Below are 17999 nucleotides of genomic sequence, written 5' to 3' on the forward strand. Positions count from 1 at the left end.
AAAAAAAAAAAAAAAAAAAAAAGAATTTTTCCAATAAAAAAACAGATAGCAATGTCTTGAGACCTTAGCAGACACGCAAAAATTTTAAATATTGCAATTAATTTTATTTAATTCATGTAACACAGTCCTCAGATTCAGACGAGGTGATTCATGAATATGTAAGAGAGAAATACATTTTTAATAAACAATAATTTCAGTTATGTGGATTATGGACAATTCCTTTTAGGTATCATTAAAAATGTTTTATTATAACAAATCTTTTAACAGAAAAAGTAATGGCTGTATTTTTCTTAAATCATCACAGTTATTTATTAGCTCACTGTAGGAACAATCTGTTCAATCTGTGATTATATATGACTTATGGATGAAATTAAAAAATGAAATAAAAAAGTTCTTCCTTTACTAGGGCCAGTGCAACTTTGTTCATAAACCAAATATACAAATATTTGGTGTCCTACTAGATCTGATCTGGACCAGAATATTCCCTCATTAAAATATAACAGGTATTTTATTTTGTCAACTTTGCTTCAATTTGCATTTAAATATTAACAGGACCAACTAAAAGCAACCTAAAATTCTTATTATGGAATAAACAAGTGGAACAATAATGCCCAGTGATACACTTTTCATATCAATGAGAGCAAATATTCATATGACTACACTTTGATTTTTAAATTTGCATTATCTGGAAATGTTTTCATAATCTTTTTGTTCTTTCGTCAATTACTTTCCAATTATCTAGCCAAGAAATTCTCTACAAAAGTCTAGTTTATAGCAACTACCAAGTAATGCATTTCAACATACTGGCCCTGCAGTAAGAAATTTTAGAATTTTATTAGAAAAATACAAAGAAGCTATCAGCTCTGAAAATGATTATGAGACAAATTAAGAGATTTAACATATATATATTTACATGTTGCTTGTGTGTGTGTTAATTTTAGAATACAAACTAATGAAAAATAGTTTTTGGGGAAAAGGGCAAACATTTTAGAAATTTGAAAGAGGAAGTAAATTCAAAAGAGGAAGTAAGAAGGTGCTAAGCATCTATATGTTTATCACAAGTATTCCTCAAGGGAAAATTTGAATCCAGCCATTTGGCGCAGAACTGGAGGTTTTTGGTGTAGTTTTCCTTTTAAAGACCTAAACATGCCCCACATTTCAAATTCTACTAACTTTAGTTTCAAAGTTGAAAATCATGTTTTGCCTTAGTCTCCTATTTCCTTCAGGAATTATTACAGAATAAGATGGAGGATAAACAAAGACAAAAAGAGAGTAATGCCATACTAACTAGGCAATAAAACATTTAAAAGTTACATGAATAAGAAAAAAAAGACATTTTCCAGCTATTACCAATCAGTAGCCACCTGGTGATTATTCAGCTACTTCTTTAACTTATCATTCCATGACTCCAGTTTCATCCAAAATCTTGAGAGGATATTGCAATTAAATTTCAAAACCTAAAAGAATGTACTTTCTCTTGGAGAATAGTAATGCCATAAACTGCTTTTTTAAAAAAAAAAAAAATTCAGGCACTGAGATGCATGTAGTATAAGGACTCATGGGAAGGAAAATCAAGCAAGAACACACTAAACATTACTATGGGTACTTACTGCTGCCAATAAACCATGGTAAAACCAGCATGTCTCACTCCCCATTGTTCACTTTGGCAGCTACTTAGGTTTAAAAACACTAAAACTAGAAATAGACCATTAACTTTACACTGAAAAACCTATATGTTTCTAGGTATTTGGAGGAAATCTGCTATGTATCAAAAAGCTTGAAAGAATCATTGACATTTATGTTTCCCTTTTACATTCTGAGAAAAAGGGTACTGTTCATGTGAGAAATAAATCTTGAAAATAATACACTAACTGAGCTAGAGAAATAAGAGTAATAAATATCACTCACATTGATCAATTTGATGCTTCTTAGTGATCGGAGCTTCCTGATTGGAGGAACACACGTTCATATGATGGTTTCCCTGGAGCTGGAATTAATTTACTTGCTTCTAACTACTATAAATGAGTTCTTCAAGCTTCTTACAGGCTTGAAATGCCTTCTCAAATCTTGTTGGGCCTGATCTCTCTTCTCCCTACTTCAATAACATCCGGTGCTCATTAACCACTAACTTCTGGGGCTTAGGTCAATTTCCTGAGAAAAAGAAGTAGCAGAACCTCCATTTGCCCAGTGAAAACTCTAATGAAGCCAGGGATTTAGCTCAGTGGTTCCACCACCTGCGTCGCAAGTGCAAGAACCAGAGTTCAATCTCCGGTACAAACAAATAAAAAAAACTCTAACGAAAGCAGTGAGGTAGAAGAAACCTATATCATGGTAGCGGTCAGAGATATCCTGCCCACTAATGCTGAGAGGTAGTTGGTGGTTGTCACATATTTTTTTGTCAAATTTTTACCCATTAAGCTCCTAAAACTTTATTACATTTAAAAGAGTGCATACAACATAAAAACTGACGCTTCGTGACAAATATTATTTACAGGAGGAAATAAATTTTGATATATGAAGCATAATTTGAGGACTTTATTAATTTGGTTTTCCTGTTAGAAAAGATAACCAAAACATTAGCAATTCAAACACAAATTTATTAGTTAGCAATTGGGGAGTTCACTATGCCTACCATTAAAATAAAATCGGTTTTAGCATGCTTTCATCTTTTCGGGAGGCTCTAAGGGAGAATATCTTTCTTGGTCATTCGGGTCGTTCACAGAATTGAATTCTTCAGTTTTACATTAAGCTCTTCATTCTCTTGCTTGATGCAAATACAGGGGCAATCCCACCTTCTAGAATTCACCACATCCTCTGGTTCATGATTGACTTCTCTCATCTTTGAAGCCAGAAATTCAATATGAAGTATTCTTACGTGGTATCTCCAGTCTTGGGGTTGGGTTTGATCTGGATAATCTTATCTTAAGGTGCTTAGCCATTGTCAACTCTGCACAGTTCTTTTACATATAAGGTAATATAGTCACAGATTATTGCTCTTAGGGCCAAAATTCTGTCCGTAACAAGAAATACGATCTTGCTGAGTAAATAAACTTCCACAGGTTTTGGAAAGGGAGATCTAGTCAATTATATTTACCTGAAACTCAGTTTTCACATCTATATAAGAATATAGGATACATTTTAGACATCTGTCAAAAACAAATTAAATGTGGTAATATAGATTGAGAACTGTTAAATTTTTAAAACATGTAAGAAATATTAAACTTTTCAGTTTCTGCCATCATTCTACCAAAAGACATTCATTCTTCTTGCTTTATTATATATGGATATATATGTATAAGAATATAAGTAGCATGAGATTACAGTATAAGAAAATAAGGAATGGAAATATACATGAAAATAAGTTGTGCAGATATAAGAATTTATAAATTCTTTAAGTTCCAGAAATTTTTGACCCTACCCCAAGAATATCTGCTTCCTCTTTCTAAAATTGCTGGAGTTAATATTTTCTCAGAATCTTTGCATCTGTGATCATGAGAAATATTCTTTCATTTTTGTTCATTTTATTTGTGGGGAAAATGATACATCTATCAGTTTGGGTTTTTAAATGAGATGGAAACAATTCTTTCTGTGTTTCCTAGCAGAAATTGTATAAGATTAAATTTTTTCTTAAAAGTTTAATAGAACTCACCAAATCTAGGCCAAAAGTTTATTTGTTTATTTGAAGAGGCTTTTTAAAAAAAAACAAAATCTACTTATTAATTGAGTTATGCTACTAGATTTTTAAATTTCTTTTGGTATCAGTTTAAGTAAGTTTTATAATTTATTGTAATTTCCTCTTTTTGTTTTTTGTTTTGTTTTGTTTTGGTTTGGTTTTGGTTTTGGTTATTTTGGTACCGGGGAATGAACTCGGGTCCTTGCGCCTGGGAGGCAGGTGGCGGAACGACTGGGCTAAATCCCCGGCCCGTTTTTGTCTGTTTGTTTGTTTCTTTGTTTGTTTGTTTTTTGAAGAAATGATTTAGTCTTTTTGTTTTGTTTTGTTTTTGGTGCTGGGGATCGAACTCGGGTCCTTGCGCTTGCAAGGCAGGCCACCAAACCGCTCAGCTAAATCCCGGGCCCAAAAACTCAGCTTTGTTTTTTTTTGGGGGGGGTGTCCGGGTTCAAACTTGGGTTCTTGTGCTTGCGAGGCAGGCAGCAGAACCACTGAGCTCAATCCGGCCCTGAGTGCCAAGTTTTGATGCAGTATACAAAAGGCATACGCTTCAGTGCCTATTAGACTCTTTGTCTGCCATGCACCCCTTCACTGTGGAACACCTCGGGTCCTAGCTGTGGTTTCCATCACTCCCATCACCCTCCTTGGTTAACCTCGTGCCTGTCTCATGTATAATCACATTGCCAAAAGCGGGAGGGGGGAGGACTTTTTTTTTTCCTGCCATTTGTAATCCTATAAAAATAGTTGACAAACTGCCTAATGGTTCTGCTTTTTTTTTTCTTTTTTCATTTTCACATTGCCAAAAGCGGGAGGGGGGAGGACTTTTTTTTTTCCTGCCATTTGTAATCCTATAAAAATAGTTGACAAACTGCCTAATGGTTCTGCTTTTTTTTTTCATAATTTTCAATTTAATGATTTTTTTTTCTGTTTTCAAGTTAAAGAGTTTATTACTTTTCTTTTAAACAATAATGCACCACATTCTTTTGCATAAAGTGCTTCTTCTAGTTACAAGGTTGAAAATTCTGAATAACCCTTTTAGCATTTTTAAAATAATTTAAAAACTGTATTTTGTAAATATTTTCTTTTCCTGCTTTGAGCTGTGTAATGGCAGCAAAATGTGCTGTCTTTGTTCTATAGAAATGCTTTTCTTCAGAAAAGCTGATCTTTGTTAATGTCTTGATTCTGTTCACAAAGCAGACTAGTGCTTAAAAAAGAAAAGAAAAAATGAAAAAAAAGTTACAGAAAAGGCATATTCTGTAAGATATCAAACTTTTAAAATAAATGTATGACTCATTTTATGTTCTAGAATGTAGTATATCTTCAATAACTGTCCTTCTGCACTTGAAAAGATGTGATGAGTGTTTTATAATTGTCAATTAGGTTGATTTGGTTTAAAATGTTTTCACATTTTATATGTGACTGATATTGTCTATTTATTTTATCAATTAATGAACTGAGTTAGTATCTCTACCTATAATTGAGAATTTTTCTATTTTTAGTTCAATTGGTTTGCTTCACATATTTTTAAACTCTCAATTAAGATTATACATATTTGGAATTGTTATATCCTACTAATGATTGATTATTTTATAATTCTGAAATCAAAATACTTTTTATTTTAAAATCATTTTATCTGGTCACATTAGATGTTTTATGTAGATTTGTTACATTTAACATCTGCCTTTTGTGTCATTTTCATCCTTTTTCTTCATCTCCCTGATCTGAGTTTCTTCTAGACAGTATGTAGTCTGGTTTTATTTTTTAATTAACTGATAATTTGACTTGTAATTGGAGTATTTAGTCCATTTAAATTTAATGTCATCTTTGATATAAATCGGATTGCATCTATCATTCTACTATTTATTTTTGTCCAATTTCATAGCTATTTATTCTCAGAGGGTGAGTCTGATTTAGTTACCCTGTCACACCCTCCTCTTTTATATTTTTAATTAATTTTATTGGTACATTCTAGGTATACAATATAACGACACTCATCATTGCAAATTTGTACCTTTACATTATCTTGGTTATTTTTTTCCCCATTCCCGGCCCTCCCTTCAACCCCTCCACCATTCCCTATTTAAAAGGAATTTGTTTCTACTTTTTCATTTTCTCATATTAATTGCATTCTATCTTACCTTTCCCCTAACCCCTCCCCTTCCCCTTTAGACCGTTTCTTCCTATTTCATAAAATCTATTATGCCGTTTGACCCTCATTTACACTTTCAGTTTCACACACCAGAAACACTACTCTGTATTTAATAGCAATATTTTTTCTGCTTAAGGTAAGACTCTATAAATCAAACATTAAATTGGGGAATTTGTCTGCCCTTTGAATTGTTGGTTTTCTAGAACACTGATTGGAACATAGTACACAACAAATATTTTTCAATAAACTAATGTCTTGTTCAGTATGCAGTGCACATATCTAGCGAAACGGTTGACCAAGATTAAGAATGCCCTACAGAATGTAGAATGCTTAGGAAACTCACAGTGATATACCAGGGCGGTGGGCCTTCAGGAAGGTTTGTCGGCTTCTCTGACGCCCATATAGGCTGCTGTCAAACCTCACAGAATTGATGTTGTCATCTTCCTAGCATGCCAACAAGGCCCCAATTCTTCCTGTAGTTCACACAGGCAAAACTCTTGAAGCTGAGTTCCAACTGAGCAATGTGGATTAAGAAATAAAACTGTCACTGATAGCTATTTCCCTAACTTTTTATATATACAGATAAGAAGCCAAATCATAATAAAAATTGCTTTCCAGACACAAAATTTGAATATTAATTAAATGTTTTGTGGCATTAGGTTTGGGAAAAGACTGATTTCTTTATAGAGTCTGGTATATTTTAATTACATATATTTGTATTTTTAATTACATAATTATAATAAAATATTTTTGTTTCTTCTTTCTTTGCTTTTTATGTAACTGGCTCCAATAATCAATTTGTGTTATACATATTATAGGTTCATATATATGTATACTATATATATATAGGTAATATGTTATACATATTACAGTTTGTTTATAATATAGAATATTTTCTGAATCTGTACTTTGTATTTTAAATTAAATATTAATTAAATTTTATGTTTTTTACAAAAATTTTAGATTTTTATTATCAATTCAATTATTATTTTTAGTAAGCAATTATTCAGTGATTTCTTCATATTGGACACTGGAAATTTGGTGGAAAATTAGACAGGAATTTTTATCTTGTGAATCTCATAATGTAACAAAGCAAACAAAAGTGCAGTATTGTATTTTCAGTGTTGTCCAAAACACTAGCAGGCCATATATAAAGGGCACCCAACTTATTCCTGGAGGAGTGATGGAATTTTTCCAAACAAGATAACCTGAAATTTAAATGTTAATGGACTATGTGAACTAGACTGAAGAAATCAGATTGATGAAGTTGGCAAAGCATTTCCAACAGGAGCTAGAGCTAAGAGACGTGGATGTGAGGTATATGTGTGGAACTGCGAGGATTTCTCTGTGATTGGAGCTTAGAAGGTGATGAAAGTGGGCACCAGTGGAAAATTTTAAACAGTGAAGAATCGTCATGCAATCTGTCTATAGGGGGATGTTACTGACTAGACCCTGGTGGACTAAGAGGATGGAGGCAAAATCACGGGAAACCTGGAGCCAGAATCATGGTCAAGAGTTTCTTACAATAATCTACATAAGAGTTGACTCTGATCTGATTAAAGCAGTAGTAGTTTTCATAAAATGAAAATTATGTAGGCTATGGTAAATAAAATTGACAAAATTTAATTATGAACTACACAGGGGTATGGGGAAAATGGTAGCCTGAGGATAGTGTCAGGGTTGTTTCTAGCTTATGTCCCTTAGTGAATTGTGTTATGGAATGAGAAATATATGAAGTATTATCTCAAAATACAGCACATATTTAAATTTTTAATCATTACAATAAAAGGCTCATTACCATTAATCTTCCTCAAATTAGTCTCCCTCATTTTGAACACACTTATCACACTGTTCTTGCCACTTTCTGAAGTAGTTCAGGAAGTTCCCTTCCACAAGCATCTTTAGCTTGTGCTGTCCTGGCTGCCTGATGCATTCAGAACATTTACATTTCACAGCCATTTTGACTTTGGAGTAGAGCCAGAAGTTGCATAGTGCCAGATTCGGTGAAATACATTGAAGAGGACACACAGTAATGTTTTTATGAGCCTGTCTTTTTATTGAATGGCACTTGGCAACAGCATAGTTTTGATCACAAAACATAGACATTTATGAAATAGGATTTCCAAAACTGCTTCAGAAAATGGAAATGATGACGGAATAATTGTACTTGACATGAGGAAGTATTTTGAGGAGGACTAATGACAATGCATCTTTTACTATAATAACGTGTTTAATGACACATTGTTGATCCACCCTTATATAAAGAATAGGTTTGAAGTGAAGAAGATTACTTGAAATATGACAAGACCATTTTGCTATGAAATTCACTGGAAATATTCACCACATATTGGTCCACCTAAGCTTTGAAGCTCAGGAAGAAGAAGGGACGTGAGTTCTGAGGATCATCGAAATATTGATTATATTTGACAGGATTTCCCACAAAAAGATACTTGAAAGATGAAAACGTATAAGCTGAAAAGGATACAGAAAAGCAAAAGTAGAGGTATGAGAGGGAATTCAGCAGTGTAGGTGTCATAAAAGAGAATTACAGACTAGTCTTTCTTTTTTAATTTTTAATGTTTAAATTTTCTTTTAATGTAATACAAGTACATATTAATAAAAAAGTCTTTTTTATCTGTTCATCAGTTGACGGGCATTTGGGTTGTTTGCAAGATTTAGCTATTCCAAATTGTGCTGCTATAAACATAGGTGCACATACATCACTGTGGTATGATACTTTCAATTATTTTGGGAAGATAAGAAAGATGTGGTTTTTTTATGTATAATGGAGAAGTATTTAGCCATAAAGAAGATAAACTTCGGACATTTCCAGGTAAATGGATGCACCTAGAGAACACTCTCTTAAAGGAAATAAGTCGAAGACACATATATAATATTGCATTGCTTCTCTGGTATGAGAAACTAAAAGTGAAAATAAAGACTAACAAGAATAAAAACTGTAAAATAGGAAGAAAGGGTCAAGATTATACAAAATGTGAGATACTTTGTGAATACTTAAAATTATTTCAGCAAAAAAAAGATGTAGTATGAGGCAATAAGCTGAGAGATTAGCAAATGAAAATATATTCAAGATCATGAAACATTATTTTTGTTATAAAAAATATTTTTGCATACTTACCATATTTAATTTTCTAAGTAGCTCCATCAAATAGCTATCATTATCTTATTTTTAATTGAGAAACTGAAGCACAATAAGAAAAACTAATAAATTCAAGGCCACAAATATCAAGATGAATATGAATTTGAATCTAAGGAGGCTTCCATAAGATTTGATAACTGCCTCTATAATTTATGGGGCAGGAGTAAAAGAAAGAACACCGCATACTCTAAATCTAAATGGTTAAGTATTATAAATCACTGTAACAAATGTTTAAAAGACACATTTTGTCTTTTGGCTTTGACAAATACACTCTGTAAACCATTTGAAAGATAACTTTTGAATTTAAAATCCATAGACTCTTCCTCATTCTATACTCTTTTCTTTCCATACATGGTTTATCTCTGTATTGTGGGAAGGCTCTTTGACATTTGAGGAAACTCTGGAATCTGCAAATTTAAGCCCTGTCCATACTTGGGACTACATGCTTACCAAGGAGTGAGTGTCCTTCTGGTGGATATACTTGGGCAAAGAAAATTATTGAAACCCTGAAAACAAAAAGCCTCTGTACAGGAAATTTGTCTAGAAAGGGGCAGGATGAGTTCTAAAGAAAAAATTGTTTAAGTCTGTAAAATAAACCTTCATACGCTGGAAGACAAATGGATAAAAGAGACCTGAAATCCATAATACAAGTCCCACTTACTCTTAGGTAACTAAGGACTTAGACCTGTGTATACTAGCCTTATTTCAACAGGAATGATGCTTACCTTTCATAGCTGTGAAATGAGAGGTAATTTCTAAGAGGACAGAGGTATACTGTGAAGGTGTGTGCTGCTGTGGTGTGTTAAATTCATAGCTTTTCTGTTAATATATGTAGTTACACCTCAATATCAAGTAGTATATTTTTCAGCATTGACATTTTCCACTTAAAACATGTTTTGGTAGATGGACTGGATGCTTTTACCAGATTTCTTAAAACTGAATTCAGCGAAGAAAACATTGAATTTTGGATAGCCTGTGAAGATTTCAAGAAAAGCAAGGAACCTCAACAACTTATTGTTAAAGCAAAATCAATATACAAGAATTTTATACAGAATGATGCTCCAAAAGAGGTAAAGATGATAAGAAAAATGTATAACTACTTGAAAAATATGCCTTCATCAAACTGTTATCCCACATAATCTAGCACAAAGTGTAAGACTTTGTCAAAGCAAAATATTATTTACATAGATGTATGTATAAAATATGACACATTATAAGTTATAACAATGGAAGAAAATGTATAATTGAAGTCACTCCTTACAGTTATTTTCATCTTGACTAAAAAATAAATACAAAAATAATTACATTTCATATTAAGGCCTTTACAAAAGAAACCTCACATAGAAACTGAGTATCTCTATAAATGATAAAGGTTAGAGAAATCAAGATATTCACCATTTTCATATTATAATGTCTACCTATGCAAAAATTTTTTTCAACAAAGAATTATTTCTCTGTTGTAGCATTAGTTAAAAGAAAATTTCATAGTGGAGAAACAATGGAAACTAACTTGCAATGGTTCAAGTGAAAAACAATTTTGGTATCTTGCTTAAATTATGTGTTTCATTTAGGTGGTAAAACGGAGACTTTGTCACTGTTAAAAGTTTTGTTTGACTATAAATGAATACTGTCGATATTAGTTTTCTATGACAAGTACCTGAGATAAATCAACCCAAAGGAAGAAAGGTTTATTTTGGCTCATACTTTCAGTTTTCATCCATGATCACTTGGCCCTTTTGCTTCAGCCTTGTGGCAGATCAGGTACATCATAGTATGTCATAGTAGAGTTGCATGGCAGAAGAAATTACATACCTCATAGCTTAGAAGCAAGGAGAATAAAGAGAGGGACCCACTCTCCCAAGAAGAATACGCCCCTAAGACATAACTACCTTCTGTTAGACCCCTTCTAAAGGTTCCACCACCTTCCAGTAGCACAAAGACTAGCAATCACATTCTTAACTTATGGGCCTATGGGAAACATTTACAATCTAAACTTTAACACTGCTGATAAAGTAGCATCATCTATGTAGAGATTTTCTCTACAAGAAATGATGGTCAGTTTCCTTTCTTTGGTAGGTTTCAATCTGTTATTTTTCAATGTAGTATTCCATCTTCTCCAACACCAACGTTATACATATCTTTAAAAAAAAAAGTAGCTAGCTATAAGGAAACTAAGGACCCTACCTGAAAACACCCCACCACTGGAACTAGCTATATCATTAGTACTATGATAAAAGTCATTAAAGATTGTGTATCTTTTAGAGACAGTCACACTTTAGCATATATTTGCACGTAGGAAATCATCATAACATAGTGAAATGAGCACTGGGATTAACAAATGCTGTTAACTTGAAATCTGCCATACACCCCAGCTCAATGTTTTCCATCATTGAGATAGTTTAACCTTTTTGAACTTCAGTTCTTCTCCTTGAAAATGAATGAGCTAAATCAACAATCTGTATGACATACCATTGCAACATTCAGCTATGCTAAGAGAGTAAGAATTAAGCCCAGGTGCATAGAGAAAGAGAAGTCAATTTAACTGCCAGCCAAGAATAAATTACTGAATTCCTCAAACCTAGAGAAAAAAAATAGACAGCCATCTAAGCACACAGTATCTAAGACACAATATTATATCCATCCTGAACTGGGTTCGCAAAGGTGACTGCTTAAATAGACTGACTACATGTTTTCATTTTTCTGCCTGTACAGGTTAATCTTGATTTTTGCACCAAAGAAATCATTGCTAAGAGTATCACTGATCCCACACTCCACAGTTTCGATGCTGCACAAAGCAGAGTGTATCAGCTCATGGAACAAGACAGTTATATGCGTTTTCTGAAATCTGACATCTATTTAGACTTGATAGAAGGAAGACCTAAGAGACCAACAAATCTAAGGAGACGATCACGCTCATTTACCTACAATGAATTCCAAGATGTAAAATCTGATGTTGCCATCTGGTTATAAATTAATTTGACTTCGTTTATTCTGATGGTAAACTGCACATCTTCAGTGATGTATCAGATTTATGTTAAGAAATGATTATATTTTTAAAGTGAAATATAACATGAAATTATTTGAAAATGTAAATCCAAACATTTATACAAAAAATACATGCTGTATCTTCCAATATATTCTGTAATTTAAAAACCCTCCATTTGATATCTTTCTAATCATAATCAGAAAACTCATTTCTTAGCTAAAAGGCAGTAAATAAGCTTTAAAATGGAATGTTTTATCAGATCATGAAATAAAGTTTAAGTTTTTGCAAAATTGACATAGATTTGATCAAATATCTATATATCAAATATCTAGTATAGATAATTTTTTTCTAGATGTAAACAACAGTACCTACATTTCCGTGTGTTCCTATAGCATTTTCCATATTGACAAATACTTTCTTTCTCTCAATAATAATGTAGACATGATCCAGTTTTCATGATAAGAAAGGATGAACATTTGTACTAATCCTGGCTCAAGAATATAAATATCTCTTCTACTATTAAACCAACAAAAGGAACTTTTGTGATGACACATGTATCTGTAAGGAATTTCCAGGCTAAATATAACCTATGTTGATAAGTGAGAGTGGACTTATTCCTAAGTGAGTATGGACTTGTGCGTGTGCGTGGGACCATTTCTTCTGGTTACACAAACATGATCAGATTACACCTATCTCCAGGTTGGGACTAAGTGAACTATATCCTCACCTGCTAAAAGAAGTTGCTATTGAAATAGTAGGTGATCTCTCTGAATGATGACAATATTTTGGTCAGAAATAAACAGGTCTCATGTTTGGACTTTTAAATTTGGGAAAGTATTTAGAAATTACAGGAGATAAATGAGCAAGGAGTTTGATCCTGGAAATTCAGGCATCTACCACACACGCATATTCACAGTATATTATTCCATTGATTATATTTTTATTGTAAGTCTCATTTAATATTGTTATTCAACCAAGATTGTACTAATAAGCATATATGTGTTTAGTTTACAGAAATATTTAATTTTAAATGTATGTTACACAGTCTGTAAATATGTGTATTTAAAGATACTACACATTTAGCTTTGGTAAATGTTATTATTTTAGTTGAAATACAAAAATGGGCCAGAGATTTAGCTCAGTGGTTCCACTGCCTGTCTCACAAGTACAAGGTCCTGAGTTTGATCCCCGGTACCAAAAAAAAGTTGAAACAAAAAATGAAAACTTAGAACATCTACAATAATAAAGATTTTTAAATTTGTGATTTACACAATTAAGTTTATTTGGCCAGTAAACCCCTTCTATAATTACATCTTATCCATATTATTATCAAATAAGACATAACCATTTTTCTTAGAATGATGTTGAGATAGTATTGAGATTCTATGTGAGCTTTTTCTATTTAAATTTAATTCTTTATACTGTTGTTAATATAAAAACAAAGTATCATTTATTTCTAAGATCAAAGAAGAAAGTGCTTTAATTCTTCTTTATCCAATTTATATATTATTCTGTGGCAATCACATTTTACAAAATTTGTTTCATAAACTGAATTAAGACTTGAAACGTGCTTTCTGGTCTCATCATAAAAATCATGGGTTGGGGATAGTAGCATTGATCTGGCATTATACAGACTTTCCATTTGTAATACTTTTCAAAGTAATAGAAATTTAAAAGTATAATAAAATAATTGTAATTTTGCAGGATACTGGGTAGAATGTATTGATTCTGACAAAATATCATTAGTTCTGACCCATTAAAAAAGTCATGAGGTAAATGTTTGAGCTGATAAGACAAAATTTAGATTTTTCAGAAAGTTTATTAGAAAATGGAGATTGGAAATGACTACTAACAGTAATTTGAGAGATATAAAATATTTCTTGTGTTTTAAAAAAGCATGTAAAGAGAAGCATTAGTTCCATCCCTAATAATGCAAATGCTGTTGATTGTGTTTATTCCAACAATTGTGCATTCCAGAAAAAATATTTATTAAGTTTTCATTTTCATTCAAGATCCCAAAAGTACTAAGAAATTCAGGAGTGACTCAGGGAGCTCCATGTTATTAAATTACAGAGTCAGAAAATTCATCTCTAGAGGCAAAGTTACATAATTACTGCAAAACATTTTTTAAGCAAGTTATAGAAACATGTCTAAGTCATCTTTAAGATAACACTAAAGGTACATGGGTGGTATTTAATTTCAAAATCATATACATTTGCAAAGCAGTATGTAGATTCTGGACAAAAAGTACACACTACAGAAAAATTAAAATTATGATAATTTGATCCACAATTTCTAATGTAATATCACACATTATTTTTAAAAGTATTGTATGGTATATATAGCAAAGAGAAACAATAATTAATTTTGCATATCACTTAGTGACAAGTAAGAATTCATGAAGCACATAAACTGTTAAAAAAACTATGCTTTCAACCCAGAATAACTATTTATCATGTTTATTGCCTATACGCTTTTATAACTACTAAAAATGTTATCATTTTAAAGGTAATTGTCAGCATTAGTTTAGTTAGAAAATCTAAATTTAAAAAATATTTTATTTGAAAAAAAAATTGAATTTATTCTTAAAATGTAATATATGATATGTGAATTAAAATAGAACTATGAATAAAACCTAGCCAAATCTCAAAAAGGAGAAATGTTAATATATTTGAAGTAACTCATAAACAGAATATATCAAAAAATCTGTATAATAAAATGTATGCAGATAAGCATTAAAGCAAATACAGAATAGATAGATAGATAGATAGATAGATAGATAGATAGATAGATAGATGCTATAAATCGTAGGGGTATTGCTTTGTGGGATTTGTATTGTTTTGCTACAAATGTAGAAAATATAGACGTATTTGAGAAAGAGAAGATTTGCAAGACTTGAAATTTCTTATTCAAAGCATGACAGTGTTCTGATAAAGGAAATTTACTTCGTTACCTGGATACTATATCAGACAACCTGCAGATTTCTTAAATATTATTTTTTCCTGAAGCACAAGTGCTAGAAGATCATAGATTATATTTCATCAATTTCAAACTTTGTAGGTCAGAAAAAGGAATTCACCACTAAAGTCATTTAGAAATAAAGAATTCTAGTGCTAGTGACCAATATAATTGACTTGTTAATTTCATCAGCACTAACTTATTAGTACCTACTATAACTTATTAGTACCTAACTTATTAGTATCTAAACAAAATTTGGACAAATATTTAAAATAGACCAACTCACCACAAGAGTTATCTTATTTGTTTTAATGACAATTAATCTCAGAACTCAGCATGGAATGGGATTTTTTCCTTAAAAAGGATAAGATGTACTTACAGCTATTAATGAATATACACATACATAACTGAAGAAATAAATGAAAACAATGATAAAGTCAATTATGCTAACTATACTTGTAGTTAGAATATATGAAAGGCATTTCCACTTAATTGAACAGTAATATGGAGAAAGAAAATTCAGATATTTTTAGTTTATGAAAGAAGTAAATTGTATTTTTGGAAGAATATTTGAATATTTGTAATAACAATAAGTAACAGCCTTGCAATTTTAACCATATACATGTCTAAGCACATATATATGCATCTCTCTTTCTATATATGTATATATATTTTGTGTTCATAATTACAGACTTCTAGATTGGGGAAGCATTTAGTTCTGTGGCTCCTATTAAAAATACATATTTATAGGGCCGGGGATTTAGCTCAGTGGTTTGGTGGCCTTCCTTGCAAGCACAAAGACCCGAGTTCAATCCCGGGTACCAAAAAAAAAAAAATTATAAACAAATATTCAACTATAAAATCATTAGTTAAGATGGTTTTATTTTGGCTTATATACTAAGGGTATATATCACACATTAAATTAATCCCTTGTATTCATTTTTAATTATAAACTACCTATGTTTAGAGACTTAATGAAATATTTTTTGGAAAACAGTTGGAACTATTATTCATTCTTTTCTTTCATAAAATATCTCATTGTTTCTCAAAATGTATATATGTTGCATATTCCTATGAGTAGAAATAGTTATTCTCTTTTTTACAAGACTATAATCTATCTATGAAGTAAATGCAAGAAAAACTAATACTGATTACAACTAATAATGTAAAGGTAAACACGAAGATATATGTTTTAATCACAGAGGTTAATTTTTCCAGTCCCTGTTATATAAGTGAGATTCTGGCAAGATGTAAAATGTGTTATTTGGTGAAATTTCTTCAAAGAATGCATAAACATAAGAATTTAGACACAATAATATAAATAGCAACAAAAATAGTACATAAAATGTATAATCATGGGCGGGGGGCTCAGCGGTTCGGGGGCCTGCCTCACAAGCGCAAGGATTGCAGCTTCACAAGTTTTAATTTAATATCTACTTTTTTAAAAACCTATGGTACAAACAATAAATAATTACAAAAATAGTAGCCAACAATAAACCATACAGAAAGAAATTTAGACTGTAATAGAAATCTTGGGTAAAGGTGATTCTGGAAAAATGGAGAATTCCCATGGAAAGTTCTTCAAAGGAAAAACGTGCACATCTTAATACATTGTATGCAACAGACAACAAAGATTTATTGAACCACTATCAGATTTTTTTCTGTAGCTTTTGTTTTACAGTACCTTAACTTAACAAGCTTGACAGTTTTAGTACTTCATATGTTATTTTTCTTTTACTTACATTAAACTAAAATTTCTGAAAGAACCAATAGTCTTTCTTATATTTTAGATTCATTGAAAGTCTCTTTTCATGTACAAATAATTTTATGTCCTTTGTATTTTATCAATCAATTTAATCTCCCTGTAAAAATCTATAAAATTTCTCTTTATAGATGTGCTTCTTTCAACCTAGTTTAGAATCAAAAATATTCCTGGATGTAAGAATGAACATCAAATTTCTACTTTTGATTCCATGCATGATGTCACATTCAAACACTTTAATATGAAAATTGAATCAGGATATTTAGATGAAGAAAGTAAAGTTCATGTAATATGATTTCAGAGTTTTGGAAATAAGATGCAATGTGAATTTAAAATAAACGATGCACTGAAAACCTAAAGTCTCCTTTATTATACAAGGCATTTATTCTACCATTCATCATAAAGTCAGATTTGTGACTTTTAGTAGGCAGTTGTGATTTTGTGATCAGAAAACATACAACTTGAAGTATGATTTCCTTCAGAAATCATCATAGATTTAAAAACTAAATGACACTTAAATAAAGCAGAAAATAGTTTATCATTTGTAGCCACGCACAAAAAATGCATATTTTTTCTAGATTTTTAGGGTACCTTTATTTCTTAATACATAAACATATTATTAGAAATTGAAATGTAGGATATTCAGATATTTACAGAATTTAAAGAACTGTTTCTAAACACGTGTTTCACCAACTTTAAGTAGCCCAAGAACAATTTTCAATTTGTCAATATAGGTATGAATAACACAGTATACTTACATTCTCAAAATATTAAAAGCAAATTATAATATATAAAAGTGTGCCATAGTACAGTATTTTATACACTGATGTTTCATTTAAATCATATGAACATTTTAATATTTTTATGTCTTACTAATTATCTAGATTTTTTTCATTACATAAAAAATTAATAAATTGAAATCCTAAAGGCTTATTTAAAATCGCAATATAGAGGAGATATTTTCTGAGACAAGATTTTCCTAAGCAGATTCATTTTACAATTTAATTTCCTTCAATGAAGTAAAGGTCAGTGTGAGGCTATAAGAAAGTTAATCTGCATAAAGTATGCCCATGGAATATGAAAATAATATAATATGAAATATTCATAATTCAAGCTTTTAAAACAAACCTCAGGGCTAGAAAAGCAATTATTATAGGAAATAGCTAAACAATTACAACAAACTTTTTCTATGATGAAGTCAACTAGTATACTCTCCCTTTGACAGACAAATAATTCTTTAGATAATATCAAACATAATTACTAATCCTTTGTATTGCCTCATTAATATATTTGTTAGTTTTATAATATGTTTAT

The 17999-nt window shown here is 31.1% G+C and overlaps 1 protein-coding gene across 1 annotated transcript in view; it reads left to right on the top strand.

The window, feature by feature from the left end:
* Positions 1 to 11987, top strand: part of Rgs18 (regulator of G protein signaling 18) — a 21105-nt gene extending 9118 nt beyond the window's left edge. The window contains exons 4-5 of the mRNA XM_010607977.2: positions 9883 to 10049; positions 11692 to 11987. Coding sequence (XP_010606279.1) covers positions 9883 to 10049; positions 11692 to 11949 — 425 coding nt within the window. The 3' untranslated portion in view covers positions 11950 to 11987. The remainder of the gene's footprint in view (positions 1 to 9882; positions 10050 to 11691) is intronic.
* The last annotated feature ends 6012 nt before the right edge of the window (positions 11988 to 17999 follow it).

Source organism: Fukomys damarensis, unplaced genomic scaffold (assembly GCF_012274545.1).
Source record: "Fukomys damarensis isolate Sample0158 unplaced genomic scaffold, DMR_v1.0_HiC HiC_scaffold_11, whole genome shotgun sequence".
Taxonomy (NCBI): domain Eukaryota; kingdom Metazoa; phylum Chordata; class Mammalia; order Rodentia; family Bathyergidae; genus Fukomys; species Fukomys damarensis.